Source organism: Callorhinchus milii, unplaced genomic scaffold (genome assembly GCF_018977255.1).
Source record: "Callorhinchus milii isolate IMCB2004 unplaced genomic scaffold, IMCB_Cmil_1.0 Scaffold27, whole genome shotgun sequence".
In the NCBI taxonomy this organism is placed as follows: domain Eukaryota; kingdom Metazoa; phylum Chordata; class Chondrichthyes; order Chimaeriformes; family Callorhinchidae; genus Callorhinchus; species Callorhinchus milii.
In genome coordinates, this window is record NW_024704768.1 from 5,035,561 (window position 1) to 5,058,225 (window position 22,665).

At 49.3% G+C, this 22,665-nt stretch overlaps 1 protein-coding gene across 4 annotated transcripts in view; it reads right to left on the reverse strand.

Moving 5' to 3' along the window:
• LOC103189943 (zinc finger protein 148-like) overlaps positions 1-21,963 on the reverse strand; it is a 26,934-nt gene extending 4,971 nt beyond the window's left edge. For 2 of the 4 annotated variants that reach the window (XR_006085805.1, XR_006085804.1), the window contains exons 1-7: positions 21,913-21,963; positions 17,321-17,653; positions 14,476-14,727; positions 13,596-13,719; positions 8,710-8,793; positions 6,956-7,074; positions 3,805-6,050 (exon numbers count right to left, since the gene is read on the reverse strand). Coding sequence is in view for 2 of the 4 variants with exons in the window: in XM_042344176.1 (XP_042200110.1) it covers positions 4,446-6,050; positions 6,956-7,074; positions 8,710-8,793; positions 13,596-13,719; positions 14,476-14,727; positions 17,321-17,641 (2,505 nt within the window). In the remaining 2 variants the exon portion in view is untranslated. Of the gene's footprint in view, positions 1-3,312; positions 6,051-6,955; positions 7,075-8,709; positions 8,794-13,595; positions 13,720-14,475; positions 14,728-17,320; positions 17,654-21,912 lie in introns of those variants that run through there. The other 2 variants (XM_042344176.1, XM_042344177.1) reach the window with 2 other exon arrangements.
• Between the last annotated feature and the right edge of the window lie 702 nt (positions 21,964-22,665).

Here is a 22,665-nt window from a genome sequence, read left to right on the forward strand (position 1 = left end):
TTAGACAAGGAATAATTTCTCATCACCTTAATATCTAGGATTGTGCCGATTCGTGGTAAGCTCTCAAATTCGCTATTAATTTTATTTTAAACAATAATTTCTCTGCAGTTGTTAAAGAGCCTCTAAACTGGCTTCACACTGAATTGCCAGAAGTTCTGCCTAATAATTAATGTTCAGACATATGGCTGAGAACGTGAGATATTTCTGATCCTACAGCCCCAGGAATAAGTCACCGGGCGAGGATACAGTGGTCCTCGTCCCTCAGAGCTTTGCCATCAGTGTGGTGCTGAGCTGGAGTTGGGATGGTGTCAGACACCACACTGCTCACTGACGTAATACACTAGTTACAATAGCCATTGATCTCGTTATCAATAGTTCTGAGTAATCTCAGGATGTAAAGAGAAGAGACCATGTGTATTGACTGCCATTGGGAACAGCCCAGTTAGGGAATAGCTGGAGGCACTTCACTCACAAAGCTCACTAAACTATACTACCGTATATGAGAAGGGTACAGTACATTGCAGATTAAGGCAACAAAAGGGATTACACCAACACTGGATCACTAGACTAGTAGAAAACCATTTTGGTCCAGCAATTAAAAGCATCTGAATATGTAGATTGCAAGCAAACAGAGCCACATCTGCCCAGCGACACTCTCCGTGATGGTCACCCACTGATTCTGTGAGCGCTGGCTCTCGCGTCAGACTGGACTGAACTGCGGACACTCGGGCACCGGCTCTTTAACTTGTCCCAACATCAGCACAAACTCTCACACGTGAGGTTTCAGTAATTTGTTCGTTCACCAAACTTCTTACAGCGCCGTTAGTTAGGAGATCAATCTGTAAAATGGCTGCTGCCCAGCCCTGGTGCCTGGCGGGCGAGTGTTGGTGCCCTGTGCTAGTGGGAGGCGCGTTGCTGAGCTGACGCCTGGCATTTTATTGCCAAACTGATTCCTTTTGTCTGTTCGGATCAGCTGTTTGAATGGACATTGTTAAAGGTGAGATACACAGCACAGAGCTGCCCAGCCCTGTGCCAGCCTAGCCCTGCCCTGCCCTGAACTAAACACCACCTACACGGAGCCCTGTGAATGGGAAAGGGGGGCGGTGGTGGGGGGGGTGGGTGGCGTGAGGGTCAGCATTCGTCCGGGGGTCCCACTCTGACTCCGCTGCTCTGGACTGAAGGAACTCTCGCGGTCGACGCTACGCAGATTTTGGGGGGGGGGGGGTTCACTTTACTTCGGATAAAAGGAACATTAATATGAAAAGAAACTACACTTAACTGCATGATACACATTTTCATTACACTTATAAAAAAAAATCTATGTACAATTTTTTAAAAAAGGGACTGACTAGAGGAACACTCTCTAACCCCGGGCGTTCTGTCACCCACGTTCCAAGGTAAAGGCTCGACCCCAACATCTAGTCTACATTCTCCTCTCTCTCTCTCTCTCCGCGCGGACTTGCATGACTTAACTCAGGTCAGCCCTTTCTCCTGGTCTAAGGTTAGTATCCTCAGCTGACTATTTTTGTACCTTAAAAGGGCTCGATTTCCACCCTGACGTACTTCTGCCACAAACATGTCCCCAAAGTCAGACAACAGCTAGATTTCTGGATGGATTTCATTTGGGGAACGTCTCTCTCTCTCTCCCCACTCACCTCTCGCCCCCTTCCTACCCCCACCCTCCCCAGGCAATGGCTGATCGGAGGCAGTAAGAGGTGCAGCGAGGGAAACACTGCACGGAATCATTTTCAGTTTTTGTTCCAAGGCCCAAAATATCTCCGTGGTCACAGCCTCAAGACCATCATCTGAAAGTCAGTCGGCGAGAGACTGAGAAACGTTCTGGAACTCAGCCTGGATTTGGATTCCACGTCACCGCAGTGTTAATCGCAAGCCGCCTCCCAAATCAATAATATAATAATAATAATTTTCACATTTGTTACAGCGCTTTTTCATGTCTTCAAGATGTCTCAAAGCGCTTCACAGAATATACTATAAAGTATGGTGACTGTGTGTTTTGTGGACGAAACGCGGCAGCCAATTGCTCATAGTCGTGTACCCCAAGCAGTTGTGGATCGAGTCCCCAAATTATTACCAGATCCAGACTAAATCTCACAATTTTCTAAAATTCTGTACATGCTTAGGTCTGCGACAAGGTGCTGGAGGCTGACAGAGCGAGTGAGGACTCTCAGGCCTGAGTTCTGTTCGATACCCAACCATCAGTAAAGGGCGTGACTGTGTGACTGGCAGCTTAGCTTGTCTGCTCAGTAAAGTGCTCCCTTCTCCTCAGCTCAACAGGTCAGGCAGATGATGAAGAGTTTTCAGAGTGACCATGTTACTGATCGGACCCGAACCAAACACAAGTGCTTGTTAATTTTTTACGTTTAAAGCTCTCTCCCGTCTCTCATCTGAGCATCACGCTGCCCCCCCACCCCCACCACCCCACAAAATCCAAAGCCTACAGTCCTCTGAGGAGACCTGGGGGCTGTTCCACAGTTCTCTCCGCACGTACCAGCAATGATCAGCAAGGAATGGTGATGTGGTGGTGTGGGGAGGAGGGGCCGGCGGGGAGCGTGTGGAGAGAGAGAGTCACGTTTCTATGTTACTCTTCACACACAAAGGCTGTAACTGAGCTTTCAGTGAGAGCCTTGTACCCGAGTCTGCTTCAACATTTCTGGGGGGAAAACTACAAAATTCGCAAACCCGACTGGAGGAGCTAACTGCGAGATTTGCTAACCCCAGGAGATAACTACTGAACCACAGGCTGGATGTCGCTCCCCCCACCCCCATCGATTTAATTCAGAGCTTCCACAGTGGCCGAGGGCAGGTGACACTTTACCCTTTAGAGCTTCATCACTTAACATAATACAACCATCAATCACTGAGAAGCTACCGTCTCACACTACGTTTAAGTAATTCTCTGCCTGTGGGGGGGGGGGGGGTGGTTAGCTTACTATTCCCCACAAGTGAGGGTGCCGCATTCGCACGTATCTCTGGCCATGTCGCTGCCTGGTGGGGGTGGCAGCCAACGCTGGCTGAACAATGCAAAGCGAGCACTCTCCAGTATAAAACACCACGAGGGCCAGTCAGTCACCGAGGCTGAACCGCAGTCTAATTGTGACTTTCAAAAACAATTATCTTACAAACCTGGTCAATAGGTGAACCAACTGATAACTAGTTAACATTATAAATCACCCAGGACAGCGTTTAAAAATAAGGCTCCATTTAAACCGCCCTCCAGCTCTCTCTCTCCCTCCCTCCCTCCATCGCCCCAGGGTTTGAGGCGAGAGAGAGAGAGAGAGTGTTTCTCTCAGCGCTTGTGTGTGTGTGTGTTTGTTCTTACAGGTCAGTAACCTGCTCCAGAGGGAGACAGGACAGGACAGAAAGGTTGTGGTTGAACAGACTAGGTCCAGCTGTAGTGTTACCAGACCACACAGCACCTCATTTGGCCCCAGGACAGACGGGATTCCGTCCTGTGTCACTGAGACGGGAGCTAACGAGCCTCGGTCTGTGCAGGCCACAGGCTCGGTGCTGATGGCCATCAACCACAGGTCACTTTCTCTCCAGTTTGCCTTTTGCAGACACTCATTCCCTCTGCACACAGAGAACTGCCAAACCCTGTAGGCTCCAGTGACTGGGTCATCAAACCCCACCACTCCCCCAGGAGCTGATCTTATCTACCTCCCCTTCTCCTCTCCCAGTGATTGAGTCCAACTCCCCCACGGCTGGATTGAGCCTGAGCTCACCCCACCCCCCGACTACCCCATCCCCATGGTTTGGGCCTCTCTCTCGCTTCAAAAGACAAACCTGAAAGAACTGGTTACTGTAGTCTGGGGTCAGGTCCAACTGCGCTGAGTGTACAGCCATGTGGAGCCAGCGTCGTGATCAGCCGGCCTCAGTCCGTCTCTGAGAAACAGCAACAGGAAAGGGGGCGGTCTCCGCGACGGTGATAGGCCAGGGCGGGCAGCAGCACTGGGTTTGCCTTCAGTCTGGCTAGCCCGACCTGGCCTGGTCTGGCGTCCGATCTGCCCAGGGCTGGAGATGTAAGAGATAAGTGGCGTCCAGCAAACAAAGGTGAGGCTGCAGTCGGTGGAGTTGGGGGAAGAGAGCGAGAGAGAGATGGGCCAGGCAGGAAAATGGCCCCTGGGGATGCAGACACGTTCCGGTGGCAAAAAGCTGGCACCGACCAACCGACCAACCGGACTAGAAATACTGCTCTGGTCAACTCCTTACAGCTGCCTCGTGTTCATGTTTTGTTGCTTCTGGGAGGGGTTTTCTGTCCGACCGGAAAGAAAAAAAAAAAAAAAATTGCTTTTTTGATATTTTTCCCCATTTTAGTTCTTCCTGGAGAAGGTCAGGAACAGAGAGCAAACGCCTCCCCTGAAAGTCATCTCGTCCAGTCACATCTCACCTCGCCGCCTGTTTTCCCAGCCCGGTTCCCGATGGTTTCACCTGAAGGCCTGTCCCCCTGCGGTGTCCGGCGAGCTGCTCATCCCGTCCCTGCCCTCGTTCACTAAGGAAAACTCGGCAAAATCCGCCCCGCCCGGCCTCACCCTCAGGTTGACCTGCCCCCCCGCTCCGCTGCCGAAAGCCGGAGCCATCTCCCCCGCGGAGCCCGCAAAGTGCAAGCGGGCGGCCTGGCCGAAGGCCCCCATTTGGTGGTCTCGGTGGCTGGGTGGGTCCTCGCGCTTCTTCTGCGAGGCCACCTGCTCGATGAAGTCCTGGGGGGCCGGCACGTTCCCCCCGCCCGTCACCGTGGGGATGAAGGCGAAGGAGGGCTGTTGGGCTTCCCCTACCAGCAGGCTGTACGGAGACTTCTGCGTGGGCAGCCGGAGGGAGGAGGTGAGGTCCGGCCTGAAGCCGTGCTGGGTGACCATGGTGGCAAACACCTGCCTCTCCAGTGTGGAGAACAGGGGCTGCACCTGGAGGCTGCCCCCCAGTGCCTGGTTCTCGGCCTCGTATGCCAGGCCTTGCTCGGCCGAGTAGTTGTCGTTGTGGCAGGTTCTCTCGAGTGCCTGCTGCAGGAACTTGGAATACTCGTGCAGCATGTTGCAGTTATCGGGGGCCGGGGGCTGTCCGCCCTCGCTCACTCTCTCCGCCGGAGGCACCTCGGGGATGTCGGAGGAGCTGACGGTGATGTTGGAAGCCACTTGGCTGTCGTTGACTGAGAAGGGCACCTGCCCGTTGGCCTTGTTGGTGTAGTGATCGAGCAGCGTCTGCAGCACCTCGTCGGGGATACCGCTCTTATCCTGCCCGCCCTTGAGCTCCGCGCCGCCCGGCCCCTGCACCATCATGGAGGCCGCGGAGCTGTTGTCGGGGGCGGGGGGCACGGGGGGCTGGGACACGGCCGGCTGGCTGGCGATCTGGCCCTCGGACAAGGGGAAGTCCCTGCTGGCGCTGGTCACCCCCTGCAGGAAACGCTTCTTCTTCACGAACTGCATGGCGTCGTCGTAGTTGCTGCTGCTGCCCGGCTTGCGGGAAGGGTCCGCGCTCTGCGCCTCCTCGATCCCTAGCAGCTCGGGGTTGTCCACCATGCCGTAGCCGTACTTGTTGACCTTGGCCGGGTCGTAGCTGCCGGTGACGGACATGTTGGGTGCCAGCTGCTCCCCCGCCTTGTGGCTCTTCTTGGCGTTGACTTTCTTGAGGATGAGCTTCGGGGGGTTGAGGCTGGCGTTGTTGTGGTAAGCTTCCCCCAGGGCGTCAGTACTGTGGGACGCGTGAGCAATCACCAGGGAACATTGTTCCACTTTGTACTCATCTTTCACTTTCAAGTTGCTGGTGTAATAGTCCATGCAATCGCCTTTATCCCCCTTGTTCTCCCCGCGGCCCAGGCTCTCCTCCTTGTTGGAGCCGGGCAGTGTGGATTTCTCCGCGGCCTTGAGCTTTTTCCTGGGATTCCCGCCTTCCTTCTGGAGCGCCAGGAAGCGGTCGTCAGCGTTGATGGTGAGGATGATGGGCTCGGTTTTCACCGCAGGGCTCTTGCCGGGGGTTTTCCCTTGATTCTCGTGGCACATTCTTCTGTGTTTTAGCAAACGGTCAGTTCTAGAAAAATGCTGCAAAGGAAAGTGCGTTACATAGATAACAGCAAGTAAAGTGCTTTTACTGTAATAATAATCCTTGCGTTTTGATATCACCTCTTCAAAATGTCTCAAACGCTTCACAAAACATACTGTGAAACTGACTGCATATTTTGTGGGTGAAACGCGGCAGCCAATTGCGCACAGCAGCGTCCCCACAAACAGTCGTGGACTGTGTGACCAAATTATTATTATTATTATTTTGAAGGGATCCTTACCCTTGGGAAAGTAATCCGCCAATCGACCAACAACCGGATTCCAGTGTCCTGCTTGGTAACCAGAAGCGCGTGGAGTGAGGAAACTTGCCCAAGGTTTCGTCCCGCCCAGGAACCAAACCCAGGTGTCTCGCTCGCGAGGCGAGTGCTCTAACCACTGAGCGACAGGACTCCACGGAGTCCGCGGGTCGGAAGGTTGACACTTCAGTGCGTTGCTGGGAGAGCACAGCGTGGTCACTGTCAAGCTTGGCCTCGAGCTACGCTGGGAAGTTCCTCTCTCTCCGGGACACCATCGGAGACTCGAGTCCGAAGGCTTTCTTCGACACAACCATCGTGGGGTGCGACGCTGGCTCTCTCGTGCCACCCACTGGGCGTTCTGAGGACTGCGGGGACACCGCTGGTCCTTCGCACCGATGAGTTGGTGCATCGATTGGGTGTGTGATAACAATAATAATAATCCTGGCGGTTGACGCAGCCCCTTGTCACGCCTTCGGGACGCCTCAAAGCGCTTCGCAGAACGCACCGTAACGGGAGCTGACTGCGTTTTGTGGGTGAATTACGCAGATAAAGGCGCGTTGTCAAATGCAAGGATTGTTATTGTTGTATGAAGAGGGTAACTGAGGAGCGAGCGGGTGGGTTGGGCCCCAGCGAGCGCATGGCCTTTACCTGGAGGCAGTATTCACACTGGTACGGTTTCTCCCCACTGTGCGTGCGCTTGTGCCGCTCCATGTGGTATTTCTGAATAAACCTCATGTCACATTCATCACAGTGGAATGGCTTCTCACCTGCGGGATCAGAGCGAGAGAGAGAGAGAGAGAGAGAGAGAGACTCTATGAAGCACACGTCTCCAGTCTATTCACAAGATCTTCTGAGCCCGAGAGGTTGCCAGGAAACAGCGCAGATTACAAAGAGCCAAACACAAACACCATTTTCCATTTAATTTGACCTGGCCATTTTTTAGCTGACGGATTTCTCTCCTTGAACCGGGGCTTTAATCTGGTGAAGTAAAGTAGTGCAACAGGGATAAAATAATGGTTGTAAAGGTGTCAATAAGCATAGCAGCCTCTCACTATCGGATCTTTTAGGAGCATTACAGGAAGGAGGGAGGGAGGGAGTGGGGGGTTACAGGTTATCACATCCACAAACAATGCACGTTATATCAGAAGTTGCAGTACAGGCCAGCATTATAGAGGACACGTTACACACATTGTAATGTACAGTTTTGTTATTAAAGAGCAAGCCATGAAAATTCAGGTTGTGTGGCAAATGCAGCAAAGTCAGATTCGCACAAGCAACAGGTGCCTGATGTAATACAGCATTAGTTAGAGGCTGGTTACAGCTCGCAGAGCAGAGGGGTGGCGGAGCACAGTGAGAGGCGCTGCAAACAAGAGCATCACAGTGGGGCAGTCGCACAGAGGGCAGCCCAGGACAGAAAGCGCTAGAGTGTAGTCCTGTTTTGCCGAGAAAGCCCAGAGTCACAGCAGAGGGCCCCAGACACAGCGAGTCCTCTGAACAACAGCTTCTTTCGGCAGCAAAGCAGCCACCCTTTGCGACGAAGCATGATTAATTGGAAAGTTTGCATGCCAGAGAAGCTCTAGCCATGGAATTCCTTGTCCTGAGAAGGGAAAGAAGCTAAAGAGACAATATCCCTCTTTTCCTCCCTCACTGAAGTTGTAAAGTCCCGAAGAACAAAATTAAATCGGCCCTGAGCTGGGCTCTGAGAAAAGTGCCAGGACCTTTCTGTAACAAATTCTCGTCAAACGCGATCAAAACGAACGTGGCAGCCAGATTTGAGCAACAGAAACCTTCTCACGCAGACTGAAGTGAGCCTTTGAAGTGAGCCTTTGGAGTGCACAGGAGCAATGCCCCACCTTTACACAAGGCAAGATGGTTTGTGGTGGGTGGGGAGGGGAAAAAAACCACTTTGGTTTATTTATTCGATAGAAACCTTTTTGGTTCCGTACGTTTACCCCAAACCACCACCACCACCACCACCACACACATATCTGCAGGTACATCTTACCCACCTGGTATGAAGGAAGAGAGTTGGTAAAGAGTTTGAAAGGTGATACGGCCTCTCTCTCTCTCTCTCATATAGTCAAATACCTTGAAATATCCTGAAATTTTGCAGTCAGATCAATATCTAAAGAGCAATGAGGTTCCGGTTTGAAGTGTTAGTTACAAATCCCACCTACGTGTACAACGACCAGCAAAGATACCCTTTTTCTGTATTCACGGTAAGGCCCAAAGCCCACAACTGCAGCGGTTAATTTGATTTTGAAAGCATTTTAACACTTGTGCTCTCTCTCTCTCGTACTCTCTTCTGTCTAGCTCAACAAAAGGGATAATGTCTCTTTAAGGAGTTTCACAGATGCTATGCCTCACATTGCCAGCCTTGGGCTCCTGGCTATTGCACTTACCAGTGTGTATCTTCTCATGTCTCTGGAGCAGGTACTTCTGGATAAATCGCATGCTACATTGGCTGCATTGATATGGCTTTTCACCTAAAAGCAAAACAAAATCCAAATTTCTGCTCTGCTCACTCAGGATGTAAATACCTCGAATGATTATTATACTTTCCCAGAGACGTGGGAAACCTGCGCTTCACCTCAAAGCGGAGAAACTTTTTAAACAACAATACGCTCTTACCGTGAAGCTCCTTAGCTGAACAAAGCTCAACTCTATGACTTCTTTTTAATAAGATTTAAAAAAAAGAATTCAAATAAAGAGACACTATCCCTTTTTGTTGGTCCACAAAAGTCCGGCTTAGCAAACTAGCACTAGACACACAAGCACAGCTCACCAATAGCTCCCCCTCCCCGACACCCCCCACCCACCCTACCCGCACAAAATGTTGAAATAATTTCACAAAAGGCGACAAGTGAAAATGCGTTGTGATATTTAATGGTCTTGTAGTCACACCGTCTCTGTACACACACCAAACTCCTGCTGTACCTGGAATTTTTCACGATCCTAGCTTTAATCTCATCGTTTTAAAAGTGTAAGAATTTTGGAAAACTCTTCGACTCGGTCTTTACGTGGAGTGAAACAGCAGGAAACTGACTGGCTTCTGGTATTACCCCTGAACAGCTTCTGGTTTCGGTCACTGCTGTGTGAGATATTGGAAGCGGATCCTCCAAACAAGACATACGACTCGCTGAAGCTGACTGCCAGTGTTTACGGTCAACTAGACACACAGCAATGCTCACAAACTACTTGCCCCTTCAGCTGATCATTAAGGGAGATTTTACACAGAACCAGTTCATTCTGCTCTTCAAGTTGCGTTTCACACCCGAAGGTGGTTCAGACCCTTTGCTTCTGAACACCTCAAAAGCGCTTCACAGGGAATTGCTGTAAAATGTAGTGACTGTGAGTTCTGTGGGAAAACGCAGCAGCCAATTTTGTGCCAGCTTTGTCCCAAAACAGTCATGAAGTGAATCATCAATTTTATCTGAGGGAGACTGTCGGGAGAGAGAAATTCTTCTCGTTTTGAAGAGTGCTGCTAACGTCCACCTAAAGAGGCACCGAGCGGTTTAAAGTCTCACCCAAAGGACGGCACTTCCAGTAGTGCAGTACGATTGGAAACGCAGTCTAGTCTGAGCTCAGAGTCTTAATGTGGGACATGAAACCCACAACTTTCTAACTACCGACTGAGTCAGAATAATCATTAATGTGTGGAAAGAGCCAGCACACAATGGTCTGAATGGCCTCCCTCTGTGCTGTAAATGTCTAACTCTCGCATGGAGCAAAACACCAGCACAGAACCGTTGGCCAAACGACCTGTTTGTGTGCTGTAACATTCTGTGACTGTGGATAATATCATGACTATGATCTCACCCCAAGCTCCTCGCTATGTGTTCAGACTCCCTGCGGAGATCACAAGCGATCATGCTGTGTCCAATGCTCTGCTCCGGGGCCAGGAATGTGGTATCTGCTGGCTCCAGGTCCCATTGAGTTCACACTTTGTAACATCCAACATTCCTCTTACCCTCCACTGCGATGGGCCATGTGCCTACAGACAAGCTCTCCTCTCCCAGAGTCCTGTAAACAGCGGACGGACATGGGCCCCTAGTCACTGATGGCCTCGGGTATTCAGCCACGGGACGGGGTGCCAGGGACCGGCTACTTTTGCTCCCTCTCAAAAGACGAGGCCATCTCCTGGGCCTTGTTTGTAACCTGACATGTTCTGTGGTTTATTGGCTTCAATGTCCTGTCCAATCTAAAGTTTATGGCATAGCATCCACCTGCCCTCAGCAGTCTGACACGATGAGATCCTAACAAGTCAATTATGTTGCACAGCCTGGTACAACGTTCTCTCTCTCTCTCTCTCTCTCTGTACGTACTGCAATCCCTTTCTGGTGTTGTATTACAACGCTGCCTATGATGATTTTGTAAACCACTTCCACAGTTTACACGAAGGGCCGTAAAATGGCCGCCCGCTGAGTGAGCAGGTCAGACACGCGCACAAGAAATGCCACTGACATCACTTCCTGTGAGTAAAGCGAGATCAAGGCCATGTCCTGTGTATAAAGCTCGCACGCAGTGCGCAGGTAGTGATGTCAGCAGCACTTCCTGTCCATCGGATGACCAGAAGTTGGCCATTGTTAGTAGCGGAGCCCACTGGTCAGGGCCGAGAACTGGGGGTATTGAGCTTCTGGTTAGCACAGATCCACAGTTAGCACATGGTTATCACACAGACCTTCGTGCCCAACTGAGACACCTTATAACAGGGACCACCCTCTATATACAAACACAGCTTCACTGAATACCTGGACACTCAACAGAACAAAACACATGAGGCGAGAATCTGGTAAAGGAGATATGAAACGATTCACTGTAGGAAACATTCAGCTTGTACTTCGTCACAGAGTTTGATGTCAAGACATTGATAAATATGTTGGACTCAGCCCTCCTGGGATACTCTTAAGCGCGCGATGGTGGGTTTCTGGCACCCGGCTGACCCCAAAGAATGGAACACGGCAATGCTTCAATACTTGCAGCTAAGCTAGAAACTACTTCAAGTAAATCATAAAGCGGATAGAACATTGAAACATCAAAAAGCTTCACGGGTAATTACTGTGAACTGTAGTTAGTGACTGTGTGTTTGTAGGTGATCACGGCAGCCAATTTGCAGATAGCAACATCCCACACAAACAGCCATGAATCACTTTTATCTGAGGGTTGGTGGTCAAGACTCCGGGGGAGAGAGAGAGAGAGAGAGAGAGAGAGACACACACTTAACAATAGCCTCACCGGATCTTTAACATCCACCTGAATAAGCACAGGCAGGACCTTAGTTTTTGACGTCTTAACTGAATGAGCCTGGTGTGCACTGAAGTATAATAAGGGACCTGGGCAAGTGAGGAGAAAGCGATCTTAGCCAGGATTCTTCCCATCAGTACATCGCACTCTCTCCCCCACAGACACTCCACTGGAAATACACATGTTGCTGTTCTGAGAAGATGTTGTTCGACTTAAAACTGTGAGCATCTCCACAGTCCAATAGATTGTGGATACTCACTAGACAGGAACACTAACCACTGGGGGTGATAACTAGTGTCTGTCAACTGATGAACTGTACCACGAGCCTCAGAACAAGAGGTGAGAAAATGGGAATCTTTTAAAAAACAAAGTATATTAAATGCCCAGCAGCGAAGACAAGCTCGTCAGGTGGCACCACATATAATGATTTCATGTCAAAAAACGCTTCAGAAAATTTAACTGATTAGAAATGAAATGAATGTTATGACAGAAGCTAAAGCAGTAGCTAATCTGCCCAGAGATGCGCCACAAAGAGATGAGGTAGTTCATTTGAATTTAAGAGTCAATTTGAATAAAGAAGGGAATATAAACCAGGGTAACCAGGAGACAGAGTCCGGAGCTTGTACAACACCAACTACAGGGTAGCGACCCAGAGGCAAGGGGGGGTGGGGGGGGAAGAGAGGAATAGGAGTGAGTGGCTGTCCTCACTCATGTCCTTTGGTAAATGTCAAATGCAAATGTAGTCAAATTTAGAGACAAAATGTTGATGCCATTTTGTCCAGGAAAGAAAACGGCCACAATTCCAACTGCAAACGATGACAGAGGCGCAAACCACAGCACAACAACTACAACAACTAGTATTTATACAGCGCCCCTCACACAGTGTAGGTCCCAGAGCTGCTCGAGGCAGTCAGCATCAGACAGTGAAGCACTTCAGTACTTCAGGCTGCCTTTACACTTGCATAGCGCCTTTCACGTCAGGAGGACGTCAAGAGCACTTTCTCTTCATTTCACATGGCCACCGTGTGTAACTCTTATCTTTTTTGTCTCTGACACGAGAGAACTCGCGCTGGGGCTGTCTTCAAAGAACACAATCAGATAACTGCATAAAACAACTTGCGTTGACATAGATCACAAACTCCCTTCACATCCGGTAATATCTAGCGAGTGCCCAGCAAGGTGGCAATCCTCTCATAAATTATTAGAAGAATTGACGCCAGTGTTCGGACTTTAAACAGCACAAGCTTCTCCATCAACCTCACCTTCCCATTCAATTCAACACAGGCGCCTGATTTACCAATACTTTGATCGCCATTTAACAAACAAAATTTAATCTCCCCCCCCCACTGAAAAAAATGAATATATTGATGACGTTTGCCAGGATGTAGGAAAGAAGTTTAAAACATGAATTTACTGTATTTCACACTGTTAAAAAAATGTATGTTTTTTGGGGGAAATATTCAAAATGTGAAACAAGATATAAAGGAATTCAGAGTTTACACAGAATAAAAGATCAGAGGTCACACAGCACGGTTTCACTGATGATTTCTGTGGAAACATGTCCCAATGTGGTGTAACCTGTGGTGCAAATGCTAAAGGATCCGCAAATCCCAGATGCCTTGTTGCTGCCTCTCCTGCCCGGACACCAATCCCAGACCCGACTTCCCTGGAGCCGGCATCCGAGCAGCAGTCCAGGGGATCAGTCAGGACACGCTGGAACTCACTAACTGGGAACCTTTGCGAGGGCTGCAGTCGGGATGGTGCAGAGACGGTGACTGTGGTGGGAGCTGTTGTTCTCACTGTGCTCAGGCTCTGTGCTCTACCTGTGTGGGTCACAATGTGTTGCTGTGGCTGGGGTGGGGGGGGAAGCTGTGGCCGGAGGGGGGTGGGAGCTGTGAGCTGTGGATGGGGAATGTGCGGGGGGGGGGAGCTGTGGACGGGGGAAAGGGGGAGAGAGCTGTGACTGGGGGAGGGGGGGAAGCTGTGACTGGGGGGGGAAGGAGCTGTGACTGGGGTTTGGGGAGTTCTATGCTCTGGGCTGTACCTGTGTGGATCAGGATGTGCCGCTGCAGGTGGTAGTTGGTCCGAAAGGCCGCACTGCATTGCTCGCAGATGTGAGTCTTGGGAGATTTGACCATAAAGGAGCCGTCTTCACCCACCACAAGAATCTGAAGGGAAGCACAGTTTGTACATGATGTTCAGCAAGCTTAAAGCAGTCACCGGCAAAACACACAAATGTTCTCACCCTCTGCATGGTCAGTGGTGGTATACGAGACACGCACAACAGCTTCTGATACACAAGATAGACAAGTCAAACCACAGACTGTTACACACAGACACCCAATCTGCCCGTGTCTGTGCTGCTCTTTGAAAACTACCACTTACCTGCCTTTTTCCCCCACACCCCTCCCTACACATTACTCTTCCCTATCTGCCTGTCTATCCTATAATCTGTCTGATCAAATCTCTCTCTATGCGGATGATAAAGGTGAGCTGCCGAACTAGACACAACTAGAAGACACAAAACTGTAACTACAATAACTTGCATTTATATATAGACACACACACACACACACACACACAGGCCAGGGTTCCTGAGCATCACCTCTCGTTGTCATATTGTCCCTCATTTGTAAAACCTACCATCTTCCCAGCTTCCCCATCAGAGCTTTATGTACGTTAGCCCCTCGGTCTCTCTGCTCTCCCCCCAATGCATAGAACCTCACGGTGTCAAACTGGGATATGTGATGTGATAGTTAGCACACTGGGGTTATTCTTGCTCCTGACTGGAACAGGTCCTCAACTTCACTCAGAGGAACGGTAGGTATATTGCACCTATCACACCACATGTGACATTTTCACCCCAGGTTTAATCTCTTCGTGTGACCCTCTCTCCCTCCCGCCCCATCCTCCCTCTCGCTTACTTTTGAAGTCGTGCGGATTTTCTTATTCTTCTGTTTCTTCATGAAGTCCTCGTGTTCCCTCAGCTTCATAAACTCCTCGTGTTCCCGGAGCTTCATAAAGTCCTCGTGTTCTCTCATCTTCACCAGGTCTTGATGCTCTCTCAGCTTCAGGAGAGTCTCGTTCTCTCTCAGCTTCAGCAAGTCTTCCTGCTCTCTCCGCTTCTTCTCATCCAGCTGGCTCATTCCCTCAGGCCCCCGGCCTTTCCCCAGAACCTTTACCAAAAGGAGAAACAAATCATTAGCCGGCCTGGAGAGTAAGCGAGCACAGAATAGTGTTTCATAATAATAATCCTTGCATTTTGATATTGCATCTAAGTGATTAGATGTGATTATGTGCAAAGCACTTCACGGAATATGCTGTAAAGTGTAGTGACTGTATATTTTTGGGGTGAAACCTGGCAGCCAATTGCACACAGCAATGTCCAAACAGATGTGGATTGAGTGACCAATTTATTATTATTTTGTTTTGAAAAAGCGATCCTCCAATCGACTAACAACCAGGTTCCTAATTAGTGCTGGGTGAACAGGAGTGTGTGGAGTAAGGAAACTTTTACCAACATCGCTCTGCCGGGAATCGAACCCATGTCTCTCGCTTGCTAGGCGAGTGCTCTAACTACTAAGCTACACAACTCCATTATTACACAAAGTGTACAGCACACCACACGATAGCACAAAAGGCTGTGTAAATGGTGCTTTGTGGCCAAGTACAGTAGTAAAACACCTTTTTCTATTCCAACCAAAGGCATGAAATTCATCCTGCTCTGAGCTTTAGGATCACTGGATCCCCAGACAAACAATATAGATCAAACCACGACTGCAGTTCCTCATACTTCACACCTTTGACAGAAACTGAATAATTAGATTAAAAACTTGACTGAATGCATCCTCGTCTCTTGGGGTATGTAGGGTTCCTTCTGCGTAAAACTGATCCTTTTCTAACGTTATAGATGTGACCTTCCGTGTCAATCTATCATCTGTGAATCTAGTAAAAATGACAGGGAAGCTGACTGCAGGAAGTGCCTCTCCTGTGATGTAGACATTCCATCTGGTCTTCATTTCCCCCCCCTTTCAAGTCTTCTCTTCTCTCTGCCGTGTCTGCCGTGTGGAATGGTGGGAAGTGTTGTGAAGATCTCTTTACAGGAAGAGTCCTTGCTGGTCAGAGAAACTCTCTTGCAAATACTAAGTCACAAAAGGCCTCAATCGTAGATTCTCTCAAATCACCAGTTTTGCTCCTGTCTGAGTTGCACGACGATATCAAGTAACAGCTTCTGTCACTTTGCCTCTTGCTGTTGCTGCAGTCGGTGCTGGAGGTCACAGAGGCGAGTCCGTGACTGCGATTGCTTTTGTTGAAGGAATTCTGGGTTAGGAACGCCAGCAACTAGCCTTTTCCCCGTGTGTTTTCAACAGGAATCAGCTTTGGATCATGTTATAATAATAAGTGCCTTGGGATGTCCTCCCGACGTGAAAAGCACTTTACAAATGTAATTTTGTTGTTAGGAACATGGGAAAACAGGAACAGGAGGAGGCCATTCAGCCCATCGAGCCTGTTCCACTAGTTTATCAGATCTTAGCAGATTTTTCGATCCCAGTACCCTGTCATTCCGCCAAACCCTGGAATCCCTACACTCACCCCGGGCTGTGTCTCTCTTCAATTCCATCTTTACAGCTTTTTGAGGCAGAGACGACAGCAACAAATTACTTGTATAAGCAACCCTTTCACATCGGAAAAACACCCCAGAACGCTGGGTTCCCCCCAACGTCACAAGCTTCTGTGTGAAGAGACCCTGCATGACTGGGCTTTCGGTCAGCTTTTGCCTCCCACACGCACAGCTCGTGTTGTCAAATGCCTTGGGACATCCTTCTGCGGTGAAAGACGAGAACTGTAAACTTGTGTTGCAGTTTTAATTCTACTGTCCAGGTTCTGGGAAGGTTCTGCCCCCGTGTCACAGATCCCTCTACCAGAGACATGCGTCGTACACTGTCTGTCAATTCCTTTCGTTATTAGAACAAAACAATGATAATTAAAAATCACCCTTAACCTCCTATGCTCTAAGGAATATAACCCCAGTCTCCCTAACATCTACCTCTGAATCCTGTAGTGTAGGTGAGTAGTTAGAGCGCTCACCTCGCAAGCGAGAGGACCTGGGATTGATTCCCGGCCGAAACCTTAAGCAACTTTCCTTCCTCCACACACACACACACGCACCACACACAACATGCGTACCACACAACACGCACACACGCGCACCCCTCTGTTTACCTAGCAGAAGGTAGGAACCCTGCTGTTAGTCGATTGGCGGATCGCTTTTCCGGGGGTAACTCATCACACGGTGTGAAACGTGCAGGCGCGACTATAAAAGGCTATCGAGACCGAGTCAGCTACGACATTTAAAAGGAATAAACAGTCGAAGAATGAAGATATAAATAAATGGGCGACAGGAAACAACAACAAACAGATTAACTAACGCCAGGGAACCAAGACAACACAGCAGAGTGCCAAGTGCTCTCCTTCTGTGATTTTACACACACTGATTATCGTTCTAATCTACAGTAATCCTGGCAAATACCGTCTGTGACCTGACAGGACAATAATAGTAATAACAATACAACAATAATAATCATAACAATAACAACAATAATAACGATAATAACAATAACTATAACAATGATAATAATAATAATTTTGCATTTGATATAGCGCCTCATCACATCTTCGAGACGTGACAAAGTGTTTGAGTGGATTGAGCACCCAAATTATTATTATGTTTGAGGGATTATTATATTACAATATAAAGAGCTGAGGTACCTGGGACACACAGGTCACTCCCTGCGCCATCGTCACAGCCCCATTATTGCCGTCTCCCTCCACACGTCTGATGGTATCTCCGGGCAGCATGAGGTTGCCGTCCGTTAGCATTCCCTGGCGACCTAGTGCTTGGCTCTGCAGAGGGCCGTGGGAACCCACTATGGTCTGATTGACCGACAGTCCACTTTGCCTGCTGTTGTCCCGCAAGATGGCATTGTCCACCAGGGCTTCCTGTCGGGCTGCTCCTCTGCGCTCCAGGAGAGGGCCCTGTCCACCTAGCGGGACACTGGAGTGATCGGAGATTCCATCCACTCTACTCATCTGGCTGGAAGACTGCAAGTCAAACATATCCAGCCATTAAACATCAGCCTGAACCCAACGCGAGCACAGCTACAACTTACACCCCGAGCCACAGCATCAGAGACAGTCACAGCACAGAAGGAGGCCATTCGACCCCTGGTGTTGGTGCCGACTCCCTTAAGCGCAATCCTTTCAGTCGCACTTCGTTGACTCTTTAAGGTAAGTGTCTAGTTCAGGGATAACCTATACAATAATGAACTTTGTATTTGATATAACACCTTATCACATTCTCCAAACACCTCAAAGAGCGTTGCAGATTTACAGTAAAGTGTGGTGATCATATTTGATAGAGCTTTCACATAGCATAGCATCTTGAGGTGCTTTACACTGACAATGTGGATGAATGAGCAGTCAGTCAGTGTGTGTGTTTCAAGCTGCCTTCCTGTCCTGGGGACAGTGAGGAGAGCAGACAGGGGGGAAAATCTCGCTAGGAATCAGTTTGAAATATCCTCCACCGCAGTGTGAGTGGGTCAAGATCAATTATTCATAGCTTGCTTTACATGACACAAGTCAGACCGAAAGTTATGAAAATTTCAGTAGAGCCACAGCTAATGAATCCTACAGACAGGGAGGGAGGGAGGCTCTGGAGTACTGGAACTATCAGGACTGAATTTTACCTTTTCAGCAAAGGTGTCGGCACTCACACGAGTACAAGACCAGGAGCAGGGATTCAGACAGAAGTAAATATTGGGGGTTTGACAATCTTGGTTAAAAAAGCACTGAAGCAAATCTGCAGTGAAATGATGAAAAACTCATTCTGTTGCCCACATCATCATCATCATCATCATAATAATCCCTGAATTGTCAGGTCTTCGAGACATATCAAAGCCCTTCACGCTGTAAAGTGTAGTGACTGTGTGTTTTGTGGCTGTCTCATCCATGATTGATCATATAGTTATAAATCACACCCAGGCTTCACGCTTTGTATAAACACAAACTGGGTGAGGGGAGGATTGTACAGGGGAAAAGGGATGTCAAAAAATAAACCAGGGATGTTAGACACAGCAGCGCACACTCCCACATCTGCTGGACACGGCACCCATTAATATTTATCATATTTTGTTTTATAAAATATGCATTTTCCTCCAGGGCTAAACTGTCGCGTGATGCCCTCAAACCCGACAACAAACTGAAGCAATCAGCCCTGGTTACACACTGAGCTCTCGGCCACACAATACAGCCACAACTCCCGAGTAAGGTGTAACTGACAATACCATAGGCAAGTTTCCTTACTCCACACACACGTCTCTGTTTACCAGCAGTTAAGTAGGAGCCCGCTTGTTAGTCGATTGTCAGATCGCTTTTCCGGGGGCAATAACCCCTCCAAAACAAACAACAATTTGGTCACTCAATCCACGATCGTTTGTGGGGACACTGCTGTGTGTAATTGGGCCACGTTTCACTTACAAAATCTACAGACACACCACTTTACAGTGTATCCTGTGAAGTGCTTTGAGACGTCTGAACGAAATGATAAGACCTGTGTCAAATGCAAGGATTATTATTGTAACTGGGTAAAAAACTGAGTAAACTCAAAGCACCAGGACATGAGGGAATACATCCCCAGAGAAACAGGAGGAAATTAATGAAACTCAAGAGATTATATCTCATGAGTCAATGGGGGCAAATTATATAGCAGAAGACTGGAGATTGGCTCATGTCAAACCCATCTTCAAGAAGTAGGAGAAAGCTAATCGGGGTAATTAGAGGTCCGTTAGTCTGACATCTGTAAGTAGGAACTATAATCAAAGACTCAATTACAGATTTTATTGAGGAGGAAATTTTGGATGGAGTAAGTGTCAGAATGGGCTTCAGAACCAAAGAGCCCGTTACAATATTTTGAAGGGGAACAGAAGTGGTTGATGGGGGACATGTGGTGTACAGGGGACTGTCAGAAGACATTTGACAAAAGACTTGTGGCTAAAGTCAGGGCCTATAGGATCAAAGGGAAGACTGGCAAAAGGACAGAGAGGATACAGGGAGAAAATAGAGAGCAGTGGTTAAAGGCAATTACTCAGATTGGAAAGCTGTGGTGAGCCCTGTTCCTCGGGCATCTAATCTGGGGTTGTTACTTTTCACCCTGCATATAAATAATTTTGACCTAGGAACCTAACGGGATATTGGATGAGGGATAGTATCCAGGATAGGCACTCGTGTGGAGAATCAACACCAGCCACACTTGATGGACCAAATGGCCCGTTTCTAAGATGTATCTTCTATAATTGCGACCACAACATAGAATGCTGTGCCACCCCTCGCTAGCCAGGCTGAGGGGGTAATGTTTAAAGGGATTAATACTTGAAGTGGTGGAACATTGTGAACAATGTCCAGAGTAACAACGGGAAAGGCCATAAGAGTAGAGAGAACTCCAGTGAGGGAGCGAGCACCAGGACAGACCCCGATGGGGAGGGAGCAGGGAATGGGGTTAGAGTAAAGAGCTCCAGTGGGGATCTCCCACTTCAGTCTGGAACCAGGTCATTCAAGGCACAACTAGAAGTTTAGTTGGGAATTATTCTATTGGGTTAAGAATTAACTTGTCAGAATGTAGCTGAAATCACGGAGAACAAGGATGGCAAGACAGCTAGACAGATTGTTAGATTATTTATTGCAACACGACCAATAATAATCGCAAAGCGCATCCCTGTGCTACGCAGTGCCATTCTAAGCCCCGGTTCACAGGCTGAAGACTTGGCTAAACCGCCAGTATCTCACAATGATCCACAGGCTGGTCAACCATCAACACTGTCTGCATTACAACACAGTGGGCTTTGCTTTACCAACAACCTCAAAAAGGGTGAATCATCCCTCACCCGTTTGATATTGATAAAATGGCACGAATCTGGCATTTAACCCAGAACCTTCTTGTCCCCAATCAAGAGTTGAATCACCTGAGGTCCACCAACTACCAGAGAGGTTCTAGCAATAATAATCCTTGTATTTGGATATAGCATCTTATCACGTCTTTGAGACGTCTCAAAGCGCTTCCCAGAATATGCTGTAAATTGAATTGACTGCATATTTGTGAGCAAAATGCGGCAGCCAATTGTGCCCAGCGGCGTCCCACAAACAGTCGTGGACTGAGTAACCACATTTTTTTTGGGGGGGGGGATTATTATCTCCAGAAAAGCACCAAGTGATTAACAACCGGGTTTCTATTTACTGCTTACTACAGAGGCGTGCGGAGTAAGGAAATCTGCCCAACATTTTGACCGGCCCGGTTATCGAAACCAGAGTCCTCTCGATTGCGAGGCGGGTGCTCTAACCACTGAGCTACAGGACTCCAGAAAGAAACACAAGAGCCGAGTGAGTATCTAACACGTTATCCCGTTGCAAATATCCAGCAATTAGACCTCAGCCGGACTCAGTGATAGCACTCGGGGGCTCAGTGGTAGCACTCGGGGGCTCAGTGGTAGCACTCGGGGGCTCAGTGGTAGCACTCGGGGGCTCAGTGGTAGCACTCGGGGACTCAGTGATAGCACTCGGGGGCTCAGTGGTAGCACTCGGGGACTCAGTGGTAGCACTCGGGGACTCAGTGGTAGCACTCGGGGGCTCAGTGGTAGCACTCGGGGGCTCAGTGGTAGCACTCGGGGGCTCAGTGGTAGCACTCGGGGGCTGTGGATTCAAAGGGACTCGAACTCACAACCTTCTGACTCAGAGGCTGATACAAGGCTGACATACAGAGAGAGTAACACACACAGTCACAGAGAGAGAGTAACACAACAGTCAAATAGAGAGACAAACACAGAGACAGTCAAACAAACACAGTGAGAGTAACACACAGAGACATGGAGTCAGACACAGACACAGAGAGAGTAACACAGAGCGAGATACAGACACAACAATAACAACAACTTGGTGTAGCGCAGAGTAACCCCCGACACACAGACACAGACACACAGACACAGACAGACACACAGACACAGACAGACAGACAGTGTCGGGGCTCAGGCCCTGTCCGTGACCGTCGCCTCTCTCTCTGCTGTATTTGCTGGTGTTTGGAGCCGGAGCCGCGGCCGCTGGGGTTTGGCGGCTATTGTGCCCCTCGGGCGGGAGGGCTGGTCCGGGCCTAGTGGCCGCTCACAGCCTGGGCCCACAGCCGGGCCTGCGCCCGCCTCCCGGCCCACTCATCCGGGTCCAGGCCCGCGGGCCGCCGCCGCCTCGCCCCCTCCCTCCCTCCCTCTCTCTCGCGGTGCTGAGGGTGCGCACAGCCCCGGGGATCGCGCCTCACTCACCGGCCCAGAGGCTCACAGCTCCGCCTCTCCTCCCGCTCCCGCTCCGGCCAAAGTTTACAAACAGCGACCGCAGGAAATGGCGCCGGCACGCCGGGAAATTCCGCACCCCGCCGCGCCGCCATGACAGGTGCTGGCACTGCCGCCATGACAGGTGCGGGCACTGCCGCCATGACAGTTACTGGTACCTCCGCCATGACAAGTACTGGCAACTCCACCATGACAGTTACTGGCAATCCCGCCGCCATGACAGCTGCTGGCACCTCCGCCATGACAGGCATTGGCGAGCACGTGGGAGATTACTTGAAGGAGTGAGGAGTTGCTGGATAATAATAATAATAATAACCTTTGCATTTGATATAGCGCTGTTCACGTCGGGAGGACGTCCCAAAGCGCTTCACAGAACACACTGTAAAGTCAATTGACTGTATATTTGTGGGCGAACGCGGCAGCCAATTGCGCACAGCAATGTCCCACAAACAGTCGGTGACTGAAAATGACCAATTTATTATTGTTTTGGGTTTTGGAGGATTATTATTAGGCTCTGTGTGGAGTAAGGAAACTTGCCCGAGGTTTCCCGCTGCCTGGAATTGAACTCAGGTCTCTCACTTGCAAAGCGAGTGCTCTAACACTGAATTACAGGACTGATTGCAATCCCACAAGTGACACCAATACAACATGGTATTACAGCTCAAATAGGTGGTTCCTATTTGTGACCGAGACTTCACGTAGAAACACGAGTATAAGATAGTGACT